The sequence below is a fragment of the Ipomoea nil genome, unplaced genomic scaffold (assembly GCF_001879475.1).
Source record: "Ipomoea nil cultivar Tokyo-kokei standard unplaced genomic scaffold, Asagao_1.1 scaffold0302, whole genome shotgun sequence".
Classification (NCBI taxonomy): domain Eukaryota; kingdom Viridiplantae; phylum Streptophyta; class Magnoliopsida; order Solanales; family Convolvulaceae; genus Ipomoea; species Ipomoea nil.
This window is the reverse complement of record NW_017616730.1, coordinates 3,053,906-3,081,065: the sequence shown is the minus strand read 5'-3', so window position 1 is coordinate 3,081,065 and position 27,160 is coordinate 3,053,906. Positions and strand designations below refer to the sequence as shown.

The window sequence follows — 27,160 nt, the reverse complement described above, 5'->3', positions numbered from 1 at the left end:
ATATATATATATATATATATAATGTGTGTGTATTTATTTATATCTATGAATATATATAAAAGCTTAAATATTAAAAAAACTAAATATATAAATATACACATATGTATATTTGATTATATAAACATATATTAATTTCGTTGTTATTATTATTATTATTATTATTATTATTATTATTATTATTATATAAGGATTAGTTAACAAAGGCAAAGTTGGAATAATTCAAGGTAATCTAAGATTACCTAAAAAAAATAGGGGTAATCACATTACCTTGAAACATTACCGCCACATCAGCTTTCAGGCAGGGTTGCAAAAATCCCGCCTAGGCACCGAGTAATCGGCGCCTAGGCGCTAGGCGCCCCTAGGCCGTGGCGATTTCCCTCCTAGGCTCCCGCCTAGGAGACCGGCCACCTAGGCGCCCGCCTAGCGCCTAACTCGACCAATTACGCTGAGTTAACTCGTCAATTTCTGTCGAATTAGCCGAGTTAACCCGTCCGACTCGACCTTGCTAATTTTTTTCATTTATATATATATATATATATATATATATATATATATATATATATATATATATATATATATATATATATATATATATATATATATATATATATATATATGTATCTATGTATGTATGTATAATATGACATATATGCACCAACACACGTGCACTGTTTTTCATTTTTTCAGTTAGTCACCGCCTAGGCCGCTTAGACCCCGCCTAGGCTGTCTAGGCGCTAGGCGCTACTCTACCGCCCGACTAGCGCCTAGCGCCTATTGCAACCATGCTTTCAGGTAATATAATATTACCTGATAATCTCATAACTTAAACCAAATAAGGTAATATAACATTACCACACTCAAATTACTTAGGTAATCTAAGATGACCCGAACCAAACGCCAACTATTTTATACTCGGTATAACTTAAACCAAGCGCCCTCTAAAGTCTAAATAAATTGGGAAGGTTGGCTACTACTCTGTACGATATAAACCCAAACCCTAAACCGACTTCCGCCTTCCAGCACGCGACCTCAAAACTCCGTTCAATTCTCAAATTCGTTTGCTTCAGTCTCCGCCGTCGTCGTTATCCTCGTCTCCAATTTGGTTGAGGGAGATTACTGTCCTTTGAGGTTTAAAGGTACATCGTTATTCGATTGCTTGTAGATCTCATTAAGTTGAGGGTTAAGCCTCGGATTCTTAAGTTGTTAGATTTTGAAAACTCTCCATGAATTGAAGTGTCAATTAAGAATGGAAAGCTGGGAATTACCGAGGGATTTATTGATTGAAATTTTGGCGAGATTATCGGTAAAGACTCTAATGCGATTTAAGTGTGTTTGTAGATTTTTTTATGACTTGATAAAAAACGATCATGATTTCATGGATAAACACTACGAATTTAGTCGAGCTAAAAACAATTGTGCTCTCCTAGAGTTGAATTCTCTTAAGTTCCCTGTATATGGTCTAATATATTACTTGCTTTACAAAGAATCAGAGTCTGAGACGAGATGCATATACCTAGACATGTCAAATTCAGAAATTAAATACATCAAGAGTTGTCATGGTGTGCTATGTCTGATTGTTGGCAAAGGTTATCCAAGCGCGAGCGCGGTTGGCGGTAATACGAAAAGAATGCCTTCTCCAGGCATGATTTTTGATGTTTTCGCTTTGAATCCATCCACCAGGGAAATAAAGACCTTACCTTCAATTAAGGTGCCTAACAAACCACCAAACAAGGGACCTATTGAAGATTATCTACATATAATGTTTGGATTTGGGTTGTCTAAAAACATGGTCTGGAAGATTGTCATGCTTTTGAGATTTGAAGATATAAACCTAAGAGAAGATGCTCACGAAATTGTAATGGTTTGTAGCCAAGTAGGGGATTCATGGAATTGGAGGCAAATAGATGCAGTTCCAAATGCTCCTGCACGTTTTCCTGTCTTTAACTACACTCGAGACCTCTATTTAAAAGGAAAATATTATTGGGCGTGTTATTCAGATTGTGGGGTTGTTACTTTGATTTGGTTTGACATGGATGATGAGATTTTTGGTGAGATTGTGATTCCAGGAGTATGCAATACTGATTTCATTACGATTATGAATGACACTATTGCTACAATCAGTTTTGCTGAGTTTGTGGGGGATGGGTGTTTCATCACCATTTGGTTAATGGATGAAAATAATAATAATATTACTTGGCGTTGTATACATGATGATTTGGGTATACACGCTGATACCGCAATAAATGATTGGACCCCAGTAGGAATTTGGAATTTGGGTGGCCAATTGTTAGTGTTTTCGGGTGATACGAAATCAAGGTATAATAATGAGATTGTTTTCAATGATGGTTCTAGACCATATCTAATTTCTATTGATTTGGTAACCCAAGAAATGAAGATTATTTGTACAAGGGAAGTGAAGAATAGTGCTATTAATATTGGTATGAATCTAGCTGGGAATGCTCAAATCGTCAGTGAACGGAATATTAATAAAGATGAAGAATTGATGAGTGAAAGTAATATTGCTTTGTTTGGCGATTACCTAAAGCCATATGCCCGAGATTTTCATGAGAGTTTGAAATTTCTTTAAAAATAAAAAAATGTTTATGTATCCATATTTATGGCGCAAGGATGTAACATTTGCTTTCTCTTTCTACTTTATTTTATTTTAGAGAATTAGTTATTTTTTTCATTCTTAAAGTGTATTGACATATTGCAATAAGTATGGAATGTGTGCTGTGAGTCTATTCTTGATTACTTTTTCCTGATGAAGAATTGTGCACCTATAGATTACCACTACTCTGGGCTAATGGGGGTGGGTGCTGGGAATTAAGCTGACATCCCTGTCTTCAAACTTTGGGTTTGCATTTTTTTTTTCCCTAAATTGGTTAAGTTTATTTGTCAAATGACGTTTTTGTCTTTTTATTTTTAACCTATACATTTGCGTTTAATTAGTAATTAATTCATCAATCCTGACCTCAAGAACCTGCCGAACTCCCTCTCCCTTTGCATGGACTAATTTTGGCAGCACCATGTTTCTTGCATGAGCATCCACAATTATTATTATTATTATTTTGCCTTTAAAAGCCTCAAATTATCTTCATCTTGCTTACAAGAAAAGAAAAAAAAAAACAATATGATTTGGCTAGCATTAGTGTTTGCTTACTCTATCTTCATCTTCATCTTGCCTACAAGAAAAGAAACAAACAATATGTTTTGGCTGGCATTAGGGTTCGCCACCTCTATCTTCATCTTCATTTTGAATTGCCTACCCTAAATAATGCCAATCGTTATGCGTTGGACCCGTGTCCAGCATGCATGCTGGACACGGGTAACAGTGCCGTTAGATTTTTCTTTTTTTTTTTTTAAACAAAAATTTCAGACCGCTTCGTTATAGGAGTATATGTTCATAATTTTATTACTATATGTTAATAACTGTACATTCATAACTCCATAACTGTACGTTCATAACTCTATAACTGTACATTCATAACTCCGTAATTGTACATTCATAATTTTTGAAGCTCTATGTTCACAATTTTAGAGCTCTATGTTCATAATTTTATCACTATATGTTCATAATTGTAAGTTCATAATGTCAGAGCTCTTTGTTCATAATTCGATCAATAACTGTACATTCATAATTCCATAACTGTAGATTCATAATCTCATAACTGTAGATTCATAACTCCATAACTGTAGATTCATAACTCTATAACTGTGCATTCATAACTCCATAACTGTACATTCATAATCTTCGAAGCTCTATATTCACAATTTTAAAGCTCCATGGTCATAATTTTATCACTATATGTTCATAATTGTAAGTTAATAATGTTAGAGCTCTGTGTTCATAATTTCATAACGGCATAACTGTACATTCATAACGGCATAACTGTACATTCATAATTCAAAAAAAAAAAAAAATAACAGCGTTAACGGCGTTAACGGCAAAACGCGCGCGAATTTTATTTATTTTTAACTAAATGACGCATTTTTTTTTTTAAAAAAGACGTTGTTTTTGGCCCGTGTCCACAATTCATTGTGGACACGGGTCCAGGGCATAATTTGCCAAATAATGCTTTGCCCATTGCTCCTCCACCTCCCTACTGTTTGCCCAATCGAGTCAAGTATGGAATTGGGCCCAATTGAAGCTAGGCTTTCCTTCGCGGTGCCGGTGTCGATCTCAGTCCGTCATCGCGACGTGAAACTGGCGGAGCATTTGTTGTTTAGGGTTTGAATGTTTGATCACAATCTTGAACTTGATTGGCATCCTTATCATAACAAAACCCAATCTCCTTAAAGATACAACACATTATTGCTAGGATGTGTCTAGCAAAGGAAGAAAACCCTCTAATTGGAGTGCAGACATTGTTTTGTATGGGTCCAGGGCATAATTTTTTTTTTTTTTTAAATAAAGAAAAATTAATTTTTTTTTGAAAGAAGAAAAATTAAATTATTATTTTTAAATAATAATTTTTTAAAAAATATTTTAAATTTTGGATGACCTGTTACTAACCTGAAAAACTTGTAAATTGAACGAATTGCATAAAATTGATTAGTTTAGGGACCCAATTGTTATTTTTTTTTTAGGTTCAGTGACCTAAATTGCATTATTGTGTACATTTCAATGGCCTGACTTTTATTCCTTCTATCTATAATATCGGGACTCCCTATATCTAAGAAACGATCATAGGGAGGCAATTCCAACTAACTTGGTCAGGTTATTAGTTTGGTAACCACATTACTTCAAGTTCGACTCCTAGTGGAAGTAGTCTATTGACCTTCTTGGTTTGAATCGGTCAGTCATGGATCAGACAACCTAAACCTGGTTTACATTCTTGTGATCCTTTGCCGTTTAGTCACAAGACGAAGTTTACTCAGTGCATGCACACCATTGGATAGTAACTACAGATTTTTATCATCACCAACAAAAAAAAAAAGTGATATCGTTACAATCATCTAATAGCAAATTTTGAGCCAATAAGCTAAGGGAGGGGATATGATAATGCCAATGCAACACACAAGTCTCTAGGATATGTCGAAGGGAGGCACACACAAGAAATTAAAGATTGAAACTCTATTTTGCTGGTAATAATAAACATGATAAAGGTTTTTAGACCTTTATTAGGATTAATCAATTTCAGTGACTGACTCTCTGAAAGATCGGTTGAATAAAATTGTAATAAGAATAAATAAAACGATCTATTGGTCTAATCAAAAAAATTTGAATGTAAAGAATAGATGCAATATGTTCGAGCTAAAAACAATTGTGCTCTCCTAGAGTTGAATTCTTGTAAATTCCATGTAAATAGTCTAATAATATTACTTGGCGTGACGGGTGTTTCATCACCATTAAGTTTTGTCATATGGCATGACAGTTTACAGATTGGAGGCCAAGAGGAAGGGGCTTCATTCTGGATATGATACTTATTACTGCGGCACAAATGCCCAATGAATCTATGATCATAGAGCCGCTGTCTCTTAGCCCTCTCCCGGAAACTCCAATTCTTGATTATATGCACCTCGGTGCTTTCCTCAGTTGAAGCCGAGAAGCCAACGAACGTTAACTCCTGGAGGTAAGCAAAGAGGTTTATGCCAACCTCATATTATAGGGGTTGTAGGTTTCATTGTGTCATAACTCAAGAATACCTCCAGTTTCTTCTTGCGGTTATGATAATCAATCCAAGTAGTGATTGGGAATGTCCTCTTGAGATTGATGCGACCCAGCATTGCACTGGGGGTGGTCTTTACAGAGACAATTGAGTCTATATCCAACCCCACATGGTTGTCATCCGGGTCATGAAACTACCAATCTCGGACATTCTCAAACTCAACCGCAACAAACCTGTTCTTCTGGGACGACGAGTACATCAGGCCCAAAAATCCTCCGGGGCTCCTCAAAATGTCGTTATAAGGGGAGAGGAAAAAGTAGAATCCAACGCCAGGCGACCACGGAGTCACGCTGCCAATCACGAAGGTGAATCTTGTGGAGAAATAAGCTGCGACAATGGAGTGTTTGTAAAAGAACCGAACTGGGTTCTTGTACAAGGCGGAGCCAGAGTTTGAGGATGACACTCATGATTTTCTAATTAGGCCTAACAAACCATTTTGTACGTGTGCGTATCCAAGAAGAATGGGGCTAGTGACATTGAAAGATGGGAAATCGAACCTCAGAGAACGACCGGTGCTGAAGAGAAGGAAGAAAATGAAAAAAATACCATAAAGAACGAGTCGTGAACACATTTTCATGGCTGTGATTGAATTTTCCGTAAGGGGCGCGGCTACGGCGATCCAGAAGCAACGCAAGAAAATAGGAATAGGAAATGGTTTTAGGATTTCAAATTCAAATATAAAGGATATGGGGAAAAATTGCCATTGCTATTTTTTCGAGAAATCGGAATGTGTTATGAAACAAAAAGAAAGTGGAGTTATGAACCCGTGAACCCGAGACCTCTAGTGTAAAAGATGAGACCCTGTCCACCAAGCTAATTCAACTATAACCATCATAAGCTATATTGATCAGATTAAGTTTAATCATATATATAGCATCGCAGTTCACAGATTCCAAAAGGAGGCCAAGAGGAAGGGCTGTCATTCTGGATATGGTACTTATTGCGGCACAAAGGAATGTGCCCAATTAAACTATGATCTTGATAAAATCATAGAACCGCTGTCACTTATCCCTCTCCCGAAAACTCCAATTCTTGATTATATGCACCTCGATGCTTTCCGCAGTTGAAGCCGAGAAGCCAACGAACGTTAATTCCTGGAGGTAAGCAGAGAGGTCTATGTCAACCCCCCATTACAGGGGTTGTAGGTTTCATAGTGTCATAACTCAAGAATACCTCTAATTTCTTCTTGCGGCTTTGATAATCAATCCAAGCAGTGATTGGGAATGTGCTCTTAAGATTGATGCCGCGCAGCATTGCACTGGGGGTGGTCTTTACAGAGACAATCGAGTTTATATCCAACCCCACATGGTTGTCATCCGGATCATGAAACTGCCAATCTCGCACATTGTCAAACTCAACCGCAACAAACCTGTTCTTCTGGGACAACGAGTACATTAGGCCCAAAAATCTTTCGGGGCTCCTCAAAATGTCGTTATAAGGGGAGAGGAAAAAGCAAATCCCGCACCAGGTGACCACGGAGTCACGCTACCAATCACGAAGGTGATTCTTATGGAAAAAGAAGCTGCCACATTGGAGTGTTTGTGAAAGAACCAAACTGGGTTCTTGTACAAGGCGGAGCCAGAGTTTGAGTATGACACTCGCGATTTTCTAGTTAGGCTTAGCAAACCATTTTGAACGTGTGCGTATCCTAGAAGAGTGAGGCTAGTGACATTGAAAGATGGGAAATCAGACCTCAAAAAACGACCAGTGTTGAAGAAAACGAAGAAAATGAAGAAAATACCATAAAGAACGAGTCTTGAACACATTTTCATGGCAGTGATTGAGTTTTCCGTAAGGGGCGCGGCTACGGCAATCCAGAAGCAACGCCAGAAAATAGGAAATGGATTTAGGCTTTCAAATTCAAATATAAAGGATATGGGGAAAAATTGCCGTTGCCATTTTTTCAAGAAATCGGAATGTGTTATGAAACAAAAAGAAACACTCGTGATTTTCTAGTTAGGCTTAGCAAACCATTTTGAACGTGTGCGTATCCTAGAAGAGTGAGGCTAGTGACATTGAAAGAAGGGAAATCGGACCTCAAAGAACGACCAGTGTTGAAGAAAACGAAGAAAATGAAGAAAATACCATAAAGAACGAGTCTTGAACACATTTTCATGGCAGTGATTGAGTTTTCCGTAAGGGGCGCGGCTACGGTGATCCAGAAGCAACGCCAGAAAATAGGAAATGGATTTAGGCTTTCAAATTCAAATATAAAGGATATGGGGAAAAATTGCCGTTGCCATTTTTTCAAGAAATCGGAATGTGTTATGAAACAAAAAGAAAGTTGAGTTTTGAACCCGAGACCTCTAGTGTAAAAGACAAGACTATGTCCACCAAGCTAATTCAACTATAACCGTTATAAGCTATAAAGATCAGATTAAGTTTTATCATATGGCATGGCAATTAACAAATTTCAAAAGGAGGCCAAGAGGAAGGGCCGTCATTCTGGATATGATACACACTGCGACACAAAGGAATGTGCCCAATGAAACTATGATCCTGATAGAATCATGGAACCACTATCTCTTATCCTTCTCCCGGAAACTCCAATTCTTGATTATATGCACCTCAGTGCTTTCCTTAGTTGAAGCCGAGAAGCCAATGAACATTAACTCCTGGAGGTAAGAATAGAGGTCTATCTCAACCCCCTCATTACAGGGGTTGCAGGTTTCACAGTGTCATAACTCAAGAATACCTCTAGTTCTTCTTGCGGCTCTGATAATCAATCCAAGCAGTGATTGAGAATCTGCACTGGAGATTTTTGCCACCCAGCATTGCACTAGGGGTGGTATTTACAGAGACAATTGAGTCTATATCCAACCGTACATGGTTGTCAACCGGGTCATGAAATTGCCAATCTCGCACAGTGTCAAACTCAACTGCAACAAACCCGTTCTTGTGGGACGACGAGTACATCAGGCCCAAAAATCCTTGAAGCTTAGAATCCAAGGAACGTTAACTCCTGGAGGTAAGTAGAGAGGTCTATGTCAACCCCATATTACAGGGGTTGCAAGTTTCACAGTGTCATAACTCAAGAATACGTCCAGTTTCTTCTTACGGCTCTGATAATCAATCCAAATAGTGATTAGGAATCTGCTCTTGAGATTGATGCCACCCAGCATTGCACTAGGGGTGGTCTTTACAGAGACAATTGAGTCTAAATCCAACCCCACATGGTTGTCATCCGGATCATGAAACTGCCAATCTCGCACATCGTCAAACTCAACCGCAACAAACCTGTTCTTCTGGGACGACGAGTATATCAGGCCCAAAAATCCTCCGGGGCTCCTCAAAATGTGGTTATAAGGGGAGAGGAAAAAGCAGAATCCAGAGTCAGGCGACCACGGAGTCACGCTGCCAATCACGAAGCTGAATCTTGTGGAGAAATAAGCTGCGACATTGGTGTGTTTGTGAAAGAACCGAACTGGGTTCTTGTACAAGGTGGAGCCAGAGTTTGAGGATGGCACTTGTGATTTTCTAGTTAGGCCAAGCAAACCATTTTGTACGTGTGCGTACCCAAGAAGAGTGAGGCTAGTGACATTGAAAGATGGGAAATCGAACCTCTGAGAACGACCGGTGTTGAAGTGAAGGGAGAAAATGAAGAAAATACCATAAAGAACGAGTCTTGAACACATTTTCATGGCTGTGACTGAGTTTTCTGAAAGGGGCGCGGCTACGGCGATCCAGAAGCAACACAAGAAAATAGGAATAGGAAATGGTTTTAGGATTTCAAATTCACATATAAAGGATTTGGGGAAAAATTGTCGTTGCCATTTTTTCGAGAAATCGAAATGTGTTATGAAACAAAAAGAAAGTCGAGATTTGAACCCGAGACCTCTAGTGTAAAAGATGAGACTCTTTCTACCAAGCTAATTCAACTATAACCATCATAAGTTATAAAGATCAGATTAAGTTTTATAATATGGCATGGCAGTTCAAAGATTCCAAAAGGAGGCCAAGAGGAAGGGTCGTCATTCTGGATATGGTACTTACTGCAGCACAAAGGAATGTGCCCAATGAAACTTTGATCTTGATAGAATCATGGAACCGCTGTCTCTTATCCCTCTCCCGGAAACTCCAATTCTTGATTATATGCACCTTGGTGCTTTCCTCAGTTGACGCCTAGAAGCCAAAGGACGTTAACTCCTGGAGGTAAGCAGAGAGGTCTATGTCAACCCCCCATTACAGGGGTTGCAGGTTTCACAGTGTCATAACTCAAGAATACCTCTAGTTTATTCTGCAGCTCTGATAATCAATCTAAGAGTGATTGGGAATCTACTCTTGAGATTGATGCCACCCAGCATTGCACTGGGGGTGGTCTTTACAGAGACAATTGATTCTATATCTCCACGTGGTTGTCATCAGGGTTATGAAATTGCAAATCTCGCACAGTGTCAAACTCAACCGCAACAAACTTGTACTTGTGGGACGACGAGTACATCAGGCCCAAAAATCCCTGAAGCCTAGAAGCCAAGGAATGTTAACTCCGGGAGGTAAGCAGAGAGGTCTATGTCAACCCCATATTACAGGGGTTGCAGGTTTCACAGTGTCATAACTCAAGAATACCTCTAATTTCTTCCTGCGGCTCTGATAATCAATCCAAGCAGTGATTGAGAATCTGATCTTGAGATTGATGCAACCCAACATTGCACTGGGGGTGGTCTTTACAGAGACAATTGAGTCTATATCCAACCCCACATGGTTGGCATCCGGGTCATGAAACTGCCAATCTCGCACATTGTCAAACTCAACCGCAAAAAACCTGTTCTTCTGGTACGACGAGTACATCAGGCCCAAAAATCCTTTAAGCCTAGAAGCCAACGAACGTTAACTCCTGGAGGTCAGCACAGAGGTCTATGTCAACCCCATATTACAGGGGTTGCAGGTTTCATAGTGTCATAACTGAAGAATACCTCTAGTTTCTTCTTGCGGCTATGATAATCAATCCAAGCAGTGATTGGGAATCTGCTCTTGAGATTGATGCAACCCAGCATTGCACTGGGGGTGGTCTTTACAGAGACAATTGAGTCTATATCCAACCCCACATGGTTGTCATCCGGGTCATGAAACTGCCAATCTCGCACAATGCCAAACTCAACAGCAACAAACATGTTCTTCTAGGACGACGAGTATATCAGGCCCAAACATCATCCGGGGCCTCTCAAAATGTCGTTATAAGGAGAGAGGAAAAAGCAGAATCCAGCGCCAGGCGACCACGGAGTCACGCTGCCAATCATGAAGGTGAATCTTTTGGAGAAAGAAGCTGCGACATTGGAATGTTTGTGAAAAAACCGAACTGGGTTATTGTACAAAGCGGAGCCAGAGTTTGAGGATGGCACTCGTGATTTTCTAGTTAGGCCTAGCAAACTATTTTGTACGTGTGCGCCTCCAAGAAGAGTGAGGCTAGTGACATTTAAAGATGGGAAATCAAACCTCAAAGAACAACCGACGTTGAAGAGAAGGAAGAAAATGAAGAAAATACCATAAAGAATGAGTATTGAACACATTTTCATGGCTGTGATTGAGTTTTACTTAAGGGGCGCGGCTACGGCGATCCAGACGCAAGGCAAGAAAATAGGAATAGGAAATAGAAATCGGAATGTGTTATGAAACCAAAAAAGAAGTCAAGTTTTGAACCAGAGACTAGAGATGAGACTCTTTCCACCAAGCTAATTCAACTATAACCATTATAAGCTGTAAAGATCAGATTAAGTTTTATCATATGGCATGGCAGTTCACAGATTCCAAAAGGAGGCCAAGAGGAAGGGCCGTCATTCTGGATATGGTACTTATTACAGCACAAAGGAATGTGCCCAATGAAACTATGATCTTGATAGAATTATGGAACCGCTGTCTCTTAGCCCTCTCCCGGAAACTCCAATTCTTGATTATATGTGTTAGTGTTATTGATATTTATTATTGTTATATTGTATGCTTTGTATATTTGTGGCTCTTGTTATTTTGGTTTAGTCTAGCCTAGAATTTAGGAGACTATAGTGCTAATCTTCCTATAGGTCTCTATCTGTTGTAACCCTCAGTAACTGAATTGATTTTTCAAACACATAATCTCATCTGGTATCAGAGCCAGAATAAAGGTCATGGGTTCGAATCTCTACGTCACCCGATAAGCGACTACGGTCCACGTGTTGCTTGGAATCCACCGCACACGTGAGGGGGCGTGTTGAGCATATAACTAATCATTAATGTGCAATCCAACTATTAGCCTAGGCTTTTACTCTTTTAGTTGAGATGGAGCACATGCTTCAATTTGGTATCAGAGCCAGACTAAAGGTCATAGGTTCGAATCTCTACGTCACCCGATAAGACTACATTGCAATGGATTTGTGTTATATTATTTGAATTTTGTTGAATTAGTATTCAAAAGTTTTAAAGTAATAGTCCACAAAATTGCATTAATAAAAAGCTCCAATAAGGTGTCAATAATTGAACTTGAGACCTAGTTAGTTGTACACTATATACATATTTTGAATCTTGTAATGCTTGGAATGTACATTGCAATTGAACAAGTAATACATCTATCAGTCCACTCATTACCTAACGCAAATGACAAGAAAACAAAAGCAATTGACAAGAAAACAAACATGGAAGCACCATGCCATTTAATTATACTTAAAATTAAAATTATGAAATTAAGGTTATTTATCATCACAACTGTACCTTACAGACTTGGCTTTATATGTGTATATATGTAAAATCAACTATTTTAATGGAACTTTTCTCAATCAAGTTGCCACTGGGCATCAAGAAGCAGTTATGTTTTCTTGGCAACTCAATTGTGCCTAAAGACTCCTTTGATAGCGTGGTATGGGGGCGTACACGGTACATTGAACCATCTCCTCTATGGTACTGTCTATATTTGAAGAGATCGTCACTGCCTTGATTTGCTCTCCCTCGAGGGGCCACAATGGCTGGGGCATTTGGATAGTTGCACGAGCCAAGTTTAACGATGAAAGTAACCGTGGTGCCCTTATCCAAATATGTCTACCCATCAGCTGTACAAACCTGGTTCAATTCATTGTTTGACATCGAAAGTGTTTGAAGCTTTCTTACAGGGCGGTGGTGGACTGACTTTATTGACTGCTGAATGGGAGAAGAAGAGAGAAATCCCATGAAGGCACTAGTAAGTACGTTGTTTTTTTGTGTGGTTCTGCTAACACTAGCCGAGTTGCTGTTTCCTGATCTTTCTTTTTCCGCTTTGGGCATCTCTAACATTTTATGTTTAGTCCAGTGTTAGTATGAATTTAGTGCTTCTCTCGTCTTATCAGATTGGAGGCTCTGTGATTGAAATTGACTTCAGAACATGGTTTTTACTGTCATTCTTGTTTTCTGCAAAAATAAATTCTAAACCATATGATTTCATACTAATATATATAAATAAGATGCTTTTCTTTTAAAGTTATGGAAGAGTCAAAAAAAATGACTACCAGAAATCAAGCAGTATCAATATTGATCCTTTCCAAGGGAATAATTCAGGAATATTGCTACAGTAACTAGTTCTATGCAAATGAAAAGGGAAAAAGAAAATAACGAAGTACCCCGATTAGCCAAATATATCTTGATCTTCTCATATGTTGGAAACTGGATAGCAACATGACTAATACCCGCTAGAGCAGTCACAAGACCACTGACAACAATGAAAACATAAGTGATCAACAAGCTTAACTACCTATGTGATGCATAATTCAAACATTCAAATAGAAGAATAACCCTAGAATGCCCTTTTCACGAGCTATTCTTCTTAGAGCCGATAATGTACCCCGACAACACCAGCTCTCATTCCTTGAGTCTACAGATATAAGAAACAGATCTTTCAGATCTCTCAATCTTGAAATAGGAATGGAAATGCTACTTCAATTGAGTAGCAAGGATATATCCCCCCTCTCCCCTTCCCACATCCAAAAAAGAAAGAAAGAAAAGAACCCCCCAAAATATTGTATATATAAACTTTACAACCCTAATTGATTTTCCAGAGGAACAAAACAAAATAAAATAAAATAAAACAAAGTTAAACTCCTCTTGGTAAAAGGGAATAATAAAGGCCTCATATCATTGTGCAACCAAACTAGTAGACGTCATGGGACATAATCAATTGAGTCAAGGAAACTTGTGTGAAGGACACACACCTGAAGTCTAGTCTTCACAACCCAAAGAGGATTTGTGGCAATTGTAGTTGCAGCCCCAGCAGCAGCAGCAGCAAGCATGTTGGCACCAATAGAAAGTTTATGTCTTTCATCTAAAATAGCCAATAAAACACATATTGAGCTCTAAAACAGCAAACAAATTCTTTATATTCAAGAATGAAACAAAATTAACTGACCATCAGAGCAAAGAAAAGATTTCAGCTGCTCATAAATAGTAAAATAAACCTGCAGAAGATATGATCATGTGCTGCATTATTTCATTTATTAACTTCGTAATTTCAGGAATATAAAAGAGTGAAAAAGGCAGAAGAACAATGAGTGAGAAAACAAAATTAAGAAAGAAGCAAGAATGGGCCAGCCTCACAAAATATATCAGCAAAGGAAAAGTACCACCATCCCATGGTGTTGGGGAAAAACTAATCTGCTACTCTGTCAGACTGTGACTATGCTCAATCCTCGGGGCCACTCAGCCCAGACGATTCGCCACAATTTGGGACCCTACGGGGCTGTTTACTTCGTTCTCTGTTTTCTATTCTCTGTTTTCAATTCTCTATTTTCAATTCTCTGTTTTCGGAAACTGAAATTGAAAACTTGTTTACCAGTACTTAGTTTTTAAATTCATTCTCCACTTACTAGATTAAACATGTACTATATCCATATATTTAGTACATATTAGTATTATTATACTATAAAAATACAAAGGCATGTCAATAGAAGTGCCAAATTGTGTCATTAAACATTTAAAACATTTTCTTAATCTTTAACAATATTCCAAATGTAAATGTGGGATTTACATAACAACCTGATCTCAGCTTCAATGTTGAATTGGTAATTGAATACAAGATGGTTTCCGGACATTCCATACAAATAGAAAACATCATAATGAAAATTTGACACCCTCATCATCAACATAAATCAGTGGTTTAGTGTTATACTCATTGTCAAAATTTTCAACAGAATCAAATAAATCTTCTTAGAAAAGGATTGTCATATCTGGATATTCAAGGTCATATATTTTCCTCAAAATCATATCCTAAGTACTGACCATCAAGCTCTCCACCAGCCACATCATGTTGCATCAAGTAATCATGATTTTCATACCCCAAGTCTGATCTACCACCAACAAGAACATCAAAACCGGGCAAGGACTCTAACAACTCTTCCCTCTCCACATCATCATCCAACTTCATCATCTCCGGGTATTTTCATCTGCTGCTCTTTTTGGATTAGTTTTAAATGAATTAGGATGTGTTTCAACTGGAACAGAAGAAAGTGATTATAAAAAGCAGTTATATTAAAGCAGAGTAAAGGTTAAAGCCAAAGATTCAACAACTAACTGATCTCCACATCATGCCATTATCTGTTCTTATTTACCATGTCTTACAAGTTACAAGATACTAACTGATGCACAGAAATGACCAAAAGCATAAAGCATAATACACCACACATCCAACGATATATATTCAGTGGAGAAAGATCAATATATGGTATGCAAAACTTTAAAACAGCCTTCACAGTTCACACATGTCTCGACTCTTGAGATCAAATCTCAAGTCAGTATGCAATTCTTCTCATTCCTTAGCAAAATTGGGAAATCTGAAATGGATGGAAAATCTCACTTTCAATTGCCAGATTACTGAACAATGGAAAGTCATCTTCAAGTCCAATCACGATGACTTTTTATGTTATACAATATTCAATTATCAACTCCTTCCATAAATGTATCTGTTTCTCCCGTGTGTCTACCATTCATGAAATAACCAATACATTTTAAAATTTATGATTACTCTTTTTTATGTATAATTTTCAATCTCAAAAACTTTCTATGACCAAAAATGTTCTCTTTGGTTAATCTTAACAAACAAAATAGTGTGTTTGTCCAACAACACAATATCCAGCACATCCACATCAATTAAGCAAATATAGCCAAGCAGCACATCAATTAAATTTATTCTCTTCTATCCTCAGCACCTAAAGAGAACCAAGCAGATCTTACATACAGTAATTGCATACAAATGCAGCACATCAATCTCCGAATTCTTTCATTTAACTTCAAAATGCGACAAATCACCAAATCGACCCCTTGTTTGATAATATTTATGATATATAGTTGAATATAGGTAATTGTTTTTGGAGTGAACTCACCGACGGTACACAGGATCAGACCGGGGCGAGGCTGAGTTGTGAGTGTCGAAGGATGCACAGGACTCGCATCTTGTATACGCTGTAGATGAAGATGAGAGAGTCGCTAAGTACGGACTACCGTTGCCCACTCAGCCCTGGTCTCGTCGTCGCCCAAGTTTGAGGGGAATTGAAGTTGGGAGACGGTGGTTGTGATTTGTGAATCAGAGACTGTGACAAAGCCCATCCGTGTGTTTTCAAATAATGTTGCTCTTATATAATTTGGCACGCATGATACATCTTAAGCCAGTTATAATTATCAATAGTCAAGTAACATAAATAAAGCATGTGCAAAACATATACTAAATACATATATAACGTTGTTAAAATATCAGAGAACCTTAGTTAATATACCTTACGAGGATATACTTCTATGATCATTTATGCTATCTTCAAAGACATACTATACGACATGTTAGGTTTCAACTTTGAAATTGACTAGTTTAAAAAAATCTCATAGTTATATGCAATGGCCTTGCCAATATAAGTGGCGGGGTTGATAGGGAATATACACTAGCATAATGACTCGTACGTACCGAAAACCTGATCAGATTCAACTCCATAGGTGACGGTCAATTATCGACCTAGTCTGACCCGAATATAACATCTGACCGACTAGACATGAGAGATAGACAGTCGAACGGACTATAAGTTGTTGCTCTTAGCATTTGGTGTCTGGTTCCAAATATTGAAATAGTAACATGGTCAGAGAAAAAGGCAGGCAAATGCTAGACGCGCCCGACAAACTGCTTTTTATTATTACTTTTTAAAAAATCCAGTTCTATTTTTTACTTTTCTTTTTTCTCTCACCTCTCATATTCTCTTTCCTAATCACACTTACAAAAACTCCACAACTCTTCAAAACTACAAAAAAAACTTCACTATTATGGATGCTTTTATTAGTGTAGATCTAAAGTTGGTTTAAACGATGCATACAAAATATAAAATTTTAAATTTGAAAAAGAAAATTATACTTTTTGTCTCTAAATTTTAAAAAATTATAAAATCCCTTTCCTAGAAGTGGGACTCACCTACTTCACTCGTTATATCAATCATGGACTGTGTTCCTTTCTTAAATTTGTTATCATACTAGCTAGCACATGTTTGTTTTAGTGTAAAAGATATGGCTTTAGCTTTTCTTAGGTTATTCTTGTAGGTTGGTGCTCTTTGTGTGAGCTTTATGCTGTCTAAAATGTATTCATTATTTTCTCCTTGTTTTGGTGAACCTCTTAATACACTCAGTGTCCAGATTGTTATTGCAAAATTGTACTCCGTATTATATAGTTGTAGTTCTAAGAAATTGAACTGCTTTTTATTATGTTAGCTTCCATATATTCAATGGAAATGGGAATCATAATCTCTAGTTTACTATAATTATAAACTATTGGTTTTGTTTTTAATGCATGTTAATTTAATATTCATCTCTCCATTGTTTGTGCTCAGGACAAAACATAAGGAAATTGGTGAAGGATGGTTTCATCATGGAAGTGCCGACATTCTGGATGGGGTGGGCATTTCGGTTCGGTCTCAAATCGAAATATAGAACAGTTCGGTTTGGGTTCTGAAAAATCGATCGATTTTTTTAAAATAATAAGTATATTATATTATTGAATGTCGAAGGTAAAATTTGAACCCTTAACCTCAAGCTCTAGTGTAAAAGATGAAACTCTTTCCACTAAGCTAATTCAACTACAACTGTCATAAGCTATAAAGATCAGACTAAGTTTTATCATATGGCATGACGGTTCACAGATTCCAAAAGGCTGACTTCAAGTGAGAGTTTTAGGCGCTTACTTCGCAAGTATCGGGAGTCTAAGAAGATTGACAAACACATGTATCATGACATGTACATGAAGGTTAAGGATAATGTTTTCAAGAACAAACGTCTCTTGATGGGCTAATGGAGAGCATTCACAAGTCCAAGGCTGAAAAGGCCAGAGAAAAGACCTTGTCTGACCAGTTTAAGGCTAAGAGGGCCAAGAACAAGGCAAGCTCCAGCTCTTTGTCTGACCAGTTTAAGGCTAAGAGGGCCAAGAACAAGGCAAGCTCCAGCTCCAGTACCGAAAACCTGATCGGATTCAACACCATAGGTGACGAAGGTCAATTATCGACCTAGCCTGACCCGAATATAACATCTGACCGACTAGACATGAGAGATAGACAGTCGAAGTACAGCTTGTAAGTTGTTGCTCTTAGCTTTTGGTGTCCGGTTCCAATCCTGCCGATCGGCTGAGGGATTCGAGTCCAATATATAAGCGCTTAAAGAGGTATATTGATAACCGAGTCCGTCAGATATTGGCTAGACAAATACCCTTCAACATGTGGACACTTTATCATTAGCTATTGAGACCACCCGAGTTCATAGATGACACATGGCGTACATGCCGATCTCCCCCGCATGTGTCCCATCCACTCTTCTATAAATACCACACTAAAAGGGACTCGTGGTTCTCTTTCTAAACTATTAACATACTTGGGACCCTCTGGCCTTTGGTCGCGGTAACCCGAGCCCCGGTAACCAAGTACTCTGTACTCAATGAAAGAGACGGATACATATATCCAGTGAAATTTACCGCATCAGGGGTCTTTGCTGGTGATATGTACAACAAATTTGCCAATGATACACGTAGCTGGACATAGAACACATTTTTTTTTTATAAAAAAATATTATAATAGTATAGAGATATAATCAATAATTTTAATTTTTCACACTATTAGGCATTTTTTGACAATTAGAGATATAACATATGCTACAATGTAATAGAGCCAGTAGCTTCAAAAAAAAAAAGAGATATAACATATTTGAGACAATTTGATGAAAAACACAACTAGTATCAATAATATGCATTATGTAAACCACACTCATGCGTAATAACTCATAAATCACATATAAAAAATAAAACATATTAATACGATTATATTCAACATACTCAACCAAAAATCATGTACATTATGTAATTATGTGTAATAACTCATAAACACCACATAAAGAAACATACTAAAAAGACTATATTCAACCAACTCAATGAAAAATAAAACTCATAATATTAAATACGAAAATTATGCTCCATCAACTCATTCATATTTTAGAACCAAACTAACAATTTCGTGTTTTCAAAAAAAAAAAAAAAACAATTTCGTTTCTCCACCACTACTCACCTACCAAAAATAATATGATTGAATAGTACACGGGGCTCAATTCTGAAATTGTAAATTTGTAATTGGTGCATCAATAAAGAAAACCGGTCCGGTCCCTCTTTGTTTATTTCTTCCCTCTTTCCAAATTGGCCGTGCACATCACTACTAAAGTAGAAACTCTTACTACACTTCACCTCAAACCAAATCACCAAATTAAATTTGGAAGAAAAAATGACGTAGAATTGCTCCAATCAAGTCGTCAAATCACTAAATTTTTGGCGTTGGAATTTGGCGCTCCACTATTCATCCTACCCCATTTTTGGTGTACTTTTGTATTCCCCATTTGCCCTTGCTTTCTTTTAGGATGTGTTTGGTTCGCACATGGGAATCGGAATCGGAATGGGTATCAAATACTTGGTAATGGTAATGGATTTTAGTGAAAATATTTAACATGTTTGATAGTAGGGTGGAATGGAAATGGTTACTAATAATAGTGCTTGAGAATGAATAAGGGGGATGAAACTCTTATTTTATTTGGGTATGAATTTTTTAATTGATCATGTATTCGAAACCATAGTAATATTCTAAAAATCTATCAACCAAACAATAATAATCACTTTCATACCCATTTCTATGGGCAAAACCCATCAACCAAACACACTTTTCTTTTTCATTGCATAGCATATATCTGGAGGAAAACAATTTATGGATTTTCAAAATTGCTGTTGGTGACCTCTTACTTGGATATATGATTTATTTTTCATGTCCATGGAAGATATGGAGTAGAATATCACTTTGTATTGACTAGGAGCAGCCCCCCTTCTGCCCTTTGTTTTTAGGACAAGTAAAATTCATCTTCTATCTGATTATATATTACAAGTCATAGGAAAAGTAATCTTTCCATTCCTATTTGTCTTTGATATCCTCTGTTATTGATGCAAGCTATACATACACCTCATACTCTGTTCACAACTTGTTACTTGTTATTAACTAGTATTTGTCCCGTGCGATGCACGGAAAATATGTTATAAAAATATACACTATATGAGGTTTATTCATATATAAAATTTTTGTTATTTAATAATTATTATGTGTGAATTCCTATGATAAAATTATGAACATAAATATATTTACAATTAAAATAATATTTAAGGTGGGTGATTACTACAAATCTTAAACTATATTAAAAATTTAGTACATAGTATTTAATATTATAAATTTTTAAGAACTTAGTAAACTATAATAGTAATTGAATTACAATTTTAGAATCATCACGGATCAAAAATTTTAGACCTTTGAGATTTCTAACTCTAGATGTAGCAACATACAATTGACCTTTAAAGACCAAAATCACAATCTTAGTTAGAACATTGATTTTTTTCTTCCAAATACTATCGAATTAAGTGTGTAATCAATAAAAGATGAGAACTAATAATTCGAGAATATAATCTTAATGTTACTAAGCCTACTTCACGTCAATTAAGTTGGAGAGTGTTGTTGGATAGTATCCGATGAATCCACGAATAACGCATCTTTGTCTCCGTAGTCCTCAATATGCACATCAACAATCTTAAATATTAAGCCACATAGCTATGCTATATATTAATTTCAAACTTATGGACTTTGGGGTTGCATGCATGCTTTTTAAGATGTGAAAATTACTTTAAGATGTGAAAATTAAATGCAACATTTAATTTTCACATCTTAAAGCCCATTTAATTTTCACAAGACTTTCACATCTTAAAGTCATATGGTCTTGTGAAAATTAAATGCAACATTCAATTTTCACAAGACCATATAGCTTTATTATATATAGGATAGGATAGCATATTCAATGATGCATGTTAATCTTACGTGGCAAGTGGCCTAGGAGTAACGTACTATTCTTCTCAAAAGGTTGAATCCCCAACCCCGGCCCGACAGAGCATCTAGGAGAATGTAAATCATAGTAACTCAATTGAACCACAGAGGTTAGACCTTTGCTTACTGCACACAAGGACCCCCCTTACATGACCAGTTGAGCTGCCCATGCGGGCAGGAGTAACATACGTACTATTATAGGTCAACTAGGTTTTTTTTTTTTTTTTTTTTTTTTTTTTTTTTGAAAATATAGGTCAACTAGGTTAATTGCACAATAATTTTAACAAGTTTAAGGGTCTAATTAATTGGAGGTTTTTAAATTTTTTAGTTCGAGTGTCTGATTGCACTTTCGTATATAGTTGAAGGATGTAATTGACCCTTATCCGTTCATAATATTATTATGTTGCGTTTCAATTGGTGCTCTATTAACCTTTCCTTAGCTTTGTACATAGTTTAACTCATCCCACACTACTAGGTATAGTAGCTGCATGCATGCATGCCCTTGCAATGGAAGATATGATAGCATGGATGCAAGAAGGTGGCCAGGTAATTAGTTTTTCTATTGTAGCAGAAGAATTATGGTTCTGGGCCGGGGTATTAATAATAGCAATATAGTCTTAATTGTTGAAGGTTGGAGTATTTAATGCCACAAACATACAGCAGGAGGCAAAGACGGAATATGGTTATGAAAATGGGTGAGGAAAGATGTAAGGTACAAATTAATATCATTCCAATTGCTAGTTATACTCATTGGAGAGTAAAATTCAATGACAATATAATATAATAATCCATGGATATGCCAAGTGGCTTATGCTGCAATAAGGTTCTACTGAGTATGAAATTGGGGAGGTAATTTGTTTTGGAATTCAGATTCTGCAGTGCAGCACTAATGCTACTGCATTTTTTTATTTTATGTGTGGACTAGGTCCAAATTAAAAGATATTATTTTGTCACTTGCAACAATTAGGTATAGTACACGTTTAGTGGGTTGCAAGTTAAGATAAAATTTTCAATAACCACTAGGCAACATATAATTTCTGAAGTTGTACTCCGTTGGTTTTTCACTTTTTTTGTACAATATGAGATTGATGTTTACTGGCCTTCCTCTTTTGTTTGATTTATTAGCTTGTAGATTATTCTTTTGAAAACAATTTGTAACGATCTACAAATAATTGAAAGGAACATTCAACAAAGCCAAAGCCAGACTATGCTGAGGAGTACGTATTATTGCTAGCTACATGCATCTCTATATATATTGTATTTGATACTCATTGTTAACACACATGCCCCCTCTCTCTCTCTTCCTCTTCTAGATCTTTATTTTTTATAAGCAATCTTCCCTGAAGTTGCATTGGTCGAGGAAGAAAGCAGTGAAGTTTGAGCGCCTCCGATTCCACAAACAAAATGAATACGCCTCTCCCTCTCCTCTTCCTGGCTGCACTCCTCCTTCTCCTGAAAATGAGATATGCTCCTCCCCATCCCCATCCCCCTCCCCCTCCATCTACTAGTTCTAATCTACAAGCATCTCCTCTTCCTCTTCCTCCCCCTCCCCCTCCCCCTCGAACTTGGGGATCATTTTATCTCTCATTGTTTTGGCCGCCGGGCTATTGTATAGCTAACCCGGCAGGATGTCTACCTAATAAAATGAAAGAAGATTTTACCATTCATGGCCTTTGGCCACAAACTACTCAACAATCAAGTGGACCTGCATATGTTGATGGATTGGTAAATATGTTATTATTATTATTATTATTAACACAGTAATTTTTTTTTAAAAAAAATTGACATTTGCAGATTAATCAAGACTTGCGGGACAGATTAGACATCTATTGGTCAAATCTTGAAAGGGATCCCAATCGTGCGTTCTGGGAACACGAATGGAATAAACATGGAAAGATTTCAAATAGTCTACTAGGCGAAGTAGACTATTTTGAAAGAGCGATACAGTTATACCTTGCAACGAATGTAACAACTATTCTTGCAAATTATGGTATTTTACCATCTGACAATTCTCCGACCACCCTTGCAAGTGTTTCGCAGGCTTTCGGGAGTACTCCAATTGTTGTATGCCGCAAAGGTCGCAATAGTAATACGATGTATATAACAGAAATTAGGCTTTGCTATGATGCAAGTGCAATTAATTTAATATCATGTACTCAAGCCCAATTGTCATGCGGTACTCAACCGATTTATTTGAAGACTATATAAAATATTATTTGTCTTATTTTATGTCTCATCTTACTCTATGACTATACTAACAATTTGCAACACTCCGTTAGGGCATTAGGGGCTTCCCCTTAATGATCTTTAATTTATCATTGGTGCATTATATTAACATGGATCATGCTCCACACAATTATGTGGACCATAAATAAAAAGTACGTTTTTAATATACTAAAGATACATTATTTTATATACTATACGTGAGGTACATTTTTTGAATTAGTAATAGTAGCTATTTCGATAAGCATTTTTTAGTCATAAATTTTACTAATTAATAAGTCAAGTATATAACTGTAATTTGATAGTTTTTATCTATTTTATTTTATTGTATATTTGCGTCGAAGGAAAAAAGAATGAGTACATCTCTCAAATCTGGGACATGCTTAGTTAGGCAGCCAATGTTCCACAAGAGATTGAAGTCAATGAGAATTGACATATGGAAAACATTAGCCTACTTGAATACGAGATTCCGCCACATTCATACGTCAAACTTATAAAATTGATCCAAAGAGAATTGACTGAGGGCAAGAAATTGAAGCCAATTTCATCATCAATGGCGACCATAAAAACAATAACCCCACAATAAGATGTGAACATTAATTTTGGTTTACTTTTCATACAAGTCACATCTAAATTAAATGCATAAATTTTGGCATGTAGTGACCTCTCTCATATGGGAGGTCATGACGTTGTTGACTCTTTGTGTTTTAATGAACATATACTATAATGTAATAGAGTCAGTAACATTCAAAAAAAATGCGTACTTTTTTTTTAAAGGATCTAAATGCGTAATTTAATTTGTAATATTTAGATTATCTTAATTAAGTAAAATACAAATTATTGTGTGGATCATGGTCCACATAGTTGTGTGGACCATGAGTATCAGGTACATTTTTAATATATTGAAAGTACATTATTTTTGTGCTGGAAGTATAGCTAGATTTTTTATTTTTTACTTTAGAAAGCTATAGCTAGATATTTAGATGAGAGAATAATTTAAAGTTTATATTATATGAGTATGCATTTATCTCCGTTCCTAACTTCCTATTCTATAGATGTGTAATTAAGGATGTGTTTGGTTTACAGGTTTAGCTATTGGAAATGAGTATCATTAAGAATGTGTTTGGTTATTATTTGGTTGACATGTTTTTAGAACACTACTATGATTGTTGATTATCGCCTTAATTGAAAAACTCATCCGCTAATAAGATAAGAGTTTCATTCCATTATTTCTCATCAGCCTAATAATCATTCTCATTACACCATATTATCAAACATGCAAAATACTTTCACTAAGAGCATTTACATCAGAGGAGAAATTGAGGAGAATTCACTATTTTTTAGGCCAAAACGCCATGGTGGCAGAGACAGAACCAAGAGAAAGAAGGGGTGGGGAACATCTGCAAAGGTTGGGATATTACTCTGTCCAAAAAAAAGGAATTAATGATGGAAGAGAGAGAACCAATAGAGAAAATGAATTACTCTGACATGTTTATTTTTTATATTTTATATATATATATATATATATATATATATATATATATATATATATATATATATAAAATCAGTTTTGATTTTTTTTTCCTCCTCTCCCACATTATTCTTTTTCTTACCTTCTCCCCCTAATATCCCAACCGATAAAGATGCTCTAAAACTCATTACCATTACCAAGTATTTAATACTCATTTCGATTTCAATTCTCATGTGTGGATGAAACACATCCTAAATAGTTTAATTAGTAAGGTGGGATTATTATGTGTTCCCTACGGGAATGGGAAACGTTGGAAAGCTCAAAGACTCAAAGGTGGAATAGCTTATGCCAGCCTGGGGATCAGAATATGATGTTAAAGGATACACTTAACCGCCATATAATCCACCACAATTCCAAACTCCCCTCCCCCAATTTTCTAATCTACTCGAACCAAACATTATATAGGAATTAAAATATTTTTTTTAGAAAAATTGAATTATTATAATAAAAAACATCAAATTTCCCCAATATATATATAAAATTATATAGCTAACAAATTTAATATAACTGTAGCCAAACTTCAACTAACGTATTCTTCCCACGACCATATCAGACTAAGTCAGCCCGATCAGATCCATATGCTTGATGGGCAAGCCTCATGAATATAATGGGTCGTTAACCACTTATTCTATGTCAATCTGGTCATGAATCGGTTTGTGTAAGACTAAACTTGTCAATCTTGAAGTCTCTCGTAGTACACGTCTATCTATTTAGATAAATTCTTATCAATCAAGCTACGTAACACTAAACTACTCCTCAGATGAATTACCCAACTACATCATCCAAACAAAACACAAACACACACAAATTAAAAACCTCTTTTGAGGAAGAGATTCATTGTCACCAGAAAAAAAAAAAACAAAAAAAACAAAAAAAAAAAACAAAAAAACAAAAAAACAAAACAAAAAAGACATCATACATCTCATCTTGTAATTTTTTTTTTTCTGTTTTTGCTTACTAATTATTGTTGTGTGCTCCATTTCGTATAAATTGAGACTTGTAATATTTGACACATCTATACCTTACTAGGCCATCTCCGCATATTAACACATTTTTAGACCTTTCTTTAAATACGTACTAGTCGCTTTATAAATTCTTTATCCGGACAAACTTAATATACTAGTACCAAATTAAATAGAGCAATTAAAGTTATAAAAATAGACAACCCAATATGCTGTAATACGGTTGGGAGAGTTGCCCCAATAATTGAAATCTAGCTAATCAAAACTCAATTAGATTGATCACATTCTGCAAGGTGCATATATCAATGCAGTGCGCAAAATAAGGTACTGGTATAGCGCTCAAACTGAACCTTGGCAAATTGAGATAATAGAACAAGGGATCAAAATTCACTTTGAATGTTAATGATAATAAGTTTATAGGTATAATTTTGGTATAATTGTATAGTTGGTCAAATCGATTCTTATACAAGTAGAAAATAAAATAATGTGTGAGTTATCGGTTCAAATTGATTACATGTAAGATGGTCAATAGTACTAAAAGAAGTCGAAAGCATAATGATGTGACTTATTATATGTTTAAATTTAACTTAATTAATTGTCAGCATATTCAAAAATAGTCAACACGTAATTCATAATCAAGTGCGAACTAATCATTAGAAATTCATAACAATATTGAACAATAAAATTTATAATAAAATAATTGATCAAATAAAATATTTAAAAATATAATTACAAGTTGCATAAAATAAAAAATAAAAAAAAATTAATATTAACAATATATATATATATATATATATATATATATATATATATATATATATTATACTTGATATATTGCTAGGAATCGCACAAAGAATTATTATTCGCAATAACAATTTGAGACTGCATGCGGGCAACAACAATAATGCATGTGATACAGTTTGCAACCCCAAATTATTGTTGCGAACAGTAGTTTGCTATTCGTAGTACCCTGTTGTTATAAAAAAAAAAACTATATATTATGAATATAAACATAAAAAGAATATAAAACTAGATTTATAAAGTTTAAATAGGAAGAAAAATAGAGTTTAAATATAGAAAGAAAACATTCAAAGTTGTTAGAAATAAAATTTGAAATCTTGGGGTTGAGGGTTGGATTTCAACTATTAATATTTGAGACAGAAAAGTCTACAAAAGTCTTAAAATAAAAAAGTCTACAAAAGTTCATAACTTTTTGAATACTACATTGACTTTTAAAGACTCTTTAAAAATCTTGATTGACTACCGCCTAACTTTTAAAGACTCTCTAAAAGTTTGAATTGAATACCTCCAAACTTTTAAAATTCATAAAAGTCTTTAAAACTCTATGAAAGTCATGATTGAATACACCCCCTAAAATTCATCATTTTAAAAGTTTTTAAATATTTACGAAAATAATAATTGATCCCACTT

General features: G+C 35.9%; 3 protein-coding genes across 6 annotated transcripts; 1 reads left to right on the top strand and 2 right to left on the bottom strand.

The window, feature by feature from the left end:
* Nucleotides 1–5,202: 5,202 nt before the first annotated feature.
* LOC109158931 (probable L-type lectin-domain containing receptor kinase S.7) lies at nucleotides 5,203–7,067 on the bottom strand. Its single transcript, XM_019306857.1, has 4 exons — nucleotides 6,846–7,067; nucleotides 5,650–5,805; nucleotides 5,327–5,570; nucleotides 5,203–5,210 (listed from the first exon to the last, which is right to left on the bottom strand). The coding sequence occupies exons 1-4, from the start codon at nucleotides 7,065–7,067 to the stop codon at nucleotides 5,203–5,205; spliced, it is 630 nt and encodes a 209-aa protein (XP_019162402.1).
* A 5,221-nt stretch (nucleotides 7,068–12,288) lies between these two features.
* LOC109158293 (nicotinamide adenine dinucleotide transporter 1, chloroplastic-like) lies at nucleotides 12,289–16,187 on the bottom strand. 4 transcript variants are annotated; one of them, XR_002050357.1, is made up of 7 exons: nucleotides 15,980–16,187; nucleotides 14,880–15,091; nucleotides 14,011–14,059; nucleotides 13,817–13,926; nucleotides 13,450–13,479; nucleotides 13,229–13,317; nucleotides 12,289–13,019 (listed from the first exon to the last, which is right to left on the bottom strand). XR_002050357.1 is itself a non-coding variant. In XM_019306215.1 (6 exons), exons 2-6 carry the CDS (start codon nucleotides 14,904–14,906, stop codon nucleotides 13,288–13,290), a joined length of 246 nt encoding a protein of 81 aa, XP_019161760.1. In that variant the 5' UTR covers nucleotides 14,907–15,091; nucleotides 15,980–16,187; the 3' UTR covers nucleotides 13,111–13,287. The 4 variants fall into 4 exon arrangements, 1 of the variants encoding a protein (XP_019161760.1); XM_019306215.1 differs by lacking the exon at nucleotides 12,289–13,019 and having other exon boundaries at nucleotides 13,111–13,317; XR_002050361.1 differs by lacking the exons at nucleotides 13,229–13,317; nucleotides 13,450–13,479.
* Nucleotides 16,188–22,306: 6,119 nt separating this feature from the next.
* LOC109158924 (ribonuclease DdI-like) lies at nucleotides 22,307–23,221 on the top strand. Its single transcript, XM_019306844.1, has 2 exons — nucleotides 22,307–22,738; nucleotides 22,808–23,221. The coding sequence occupies exons 1-2, from the start codon at nucleotides 22,418–22,420 to the stop codon at nucleotides 23,219–23,221; spliced, it is 735 nt and encodes a 244-aa protein (XP_019162389.1). The 5' UTR covers nucleotides 22,307–22,417.
* Nucleotides 23,222–27,160: the final 3,939 nt, after the last annotated feature.

Bases quoted from the DNA above. Each gene is read 5' to 3' on its own strand.
- LOC109158931 (XM_019306857.1), bottom strand. From the start codon at position 7,067: ATGTACTCGTTGTCCCAGAAGAACAGGTTTGTTGCGGTTGAGTTTGAC. The intron at 5,806-6,845 runs GTATTCTTGAGT...CGAGATTGGTAG, and splicing joins GCCGCAAGAAGAAATTAGAG to TTTCATGACCCGGATGACAA. The intron at 5,571-5,649 runs GTATTCTTGAGT...GCTTACCTCCAG, and splicing joins ACCGCAAGAAGAAACTGGAG to GAGTTAACGTTCGTTGGCTT.
- LOC109158293 (XM_019306215.1), bottom strand. From the start codon at position 14,906: ATGATGTGGCTGGTGGAGAGCTTGATG. The intron at 13,927-14,010 runs GTCAGTTAATTT...TGGCTATTTTAG, and splicing joins ATCTTTTCTTTGCTCTGATG to ATGAAAGACATAAACTTTCT. The intron at 13,480-13,816 runs GTGTGTGTCCTT...TTATATCTGTAG, and splicing joins TTGTGAAGACTAGACTTCAG to ACTCAAGGAATGAGAGCTGG.
- LOC109158924 (XM_019306844.1), top strand. From the start codon at position 22,418: ATGAATACGCCTCTCCCTCTCCTCTTCCTGGCTGCACTCCTCCTTCTC. The intron at 22,739-22,807 runs GTAAATATGTTA...TGACATTTGCAG, and splicing joins CTGCATATGTTGATGGATTG to ATTAATCAAGACTTGCGGGA.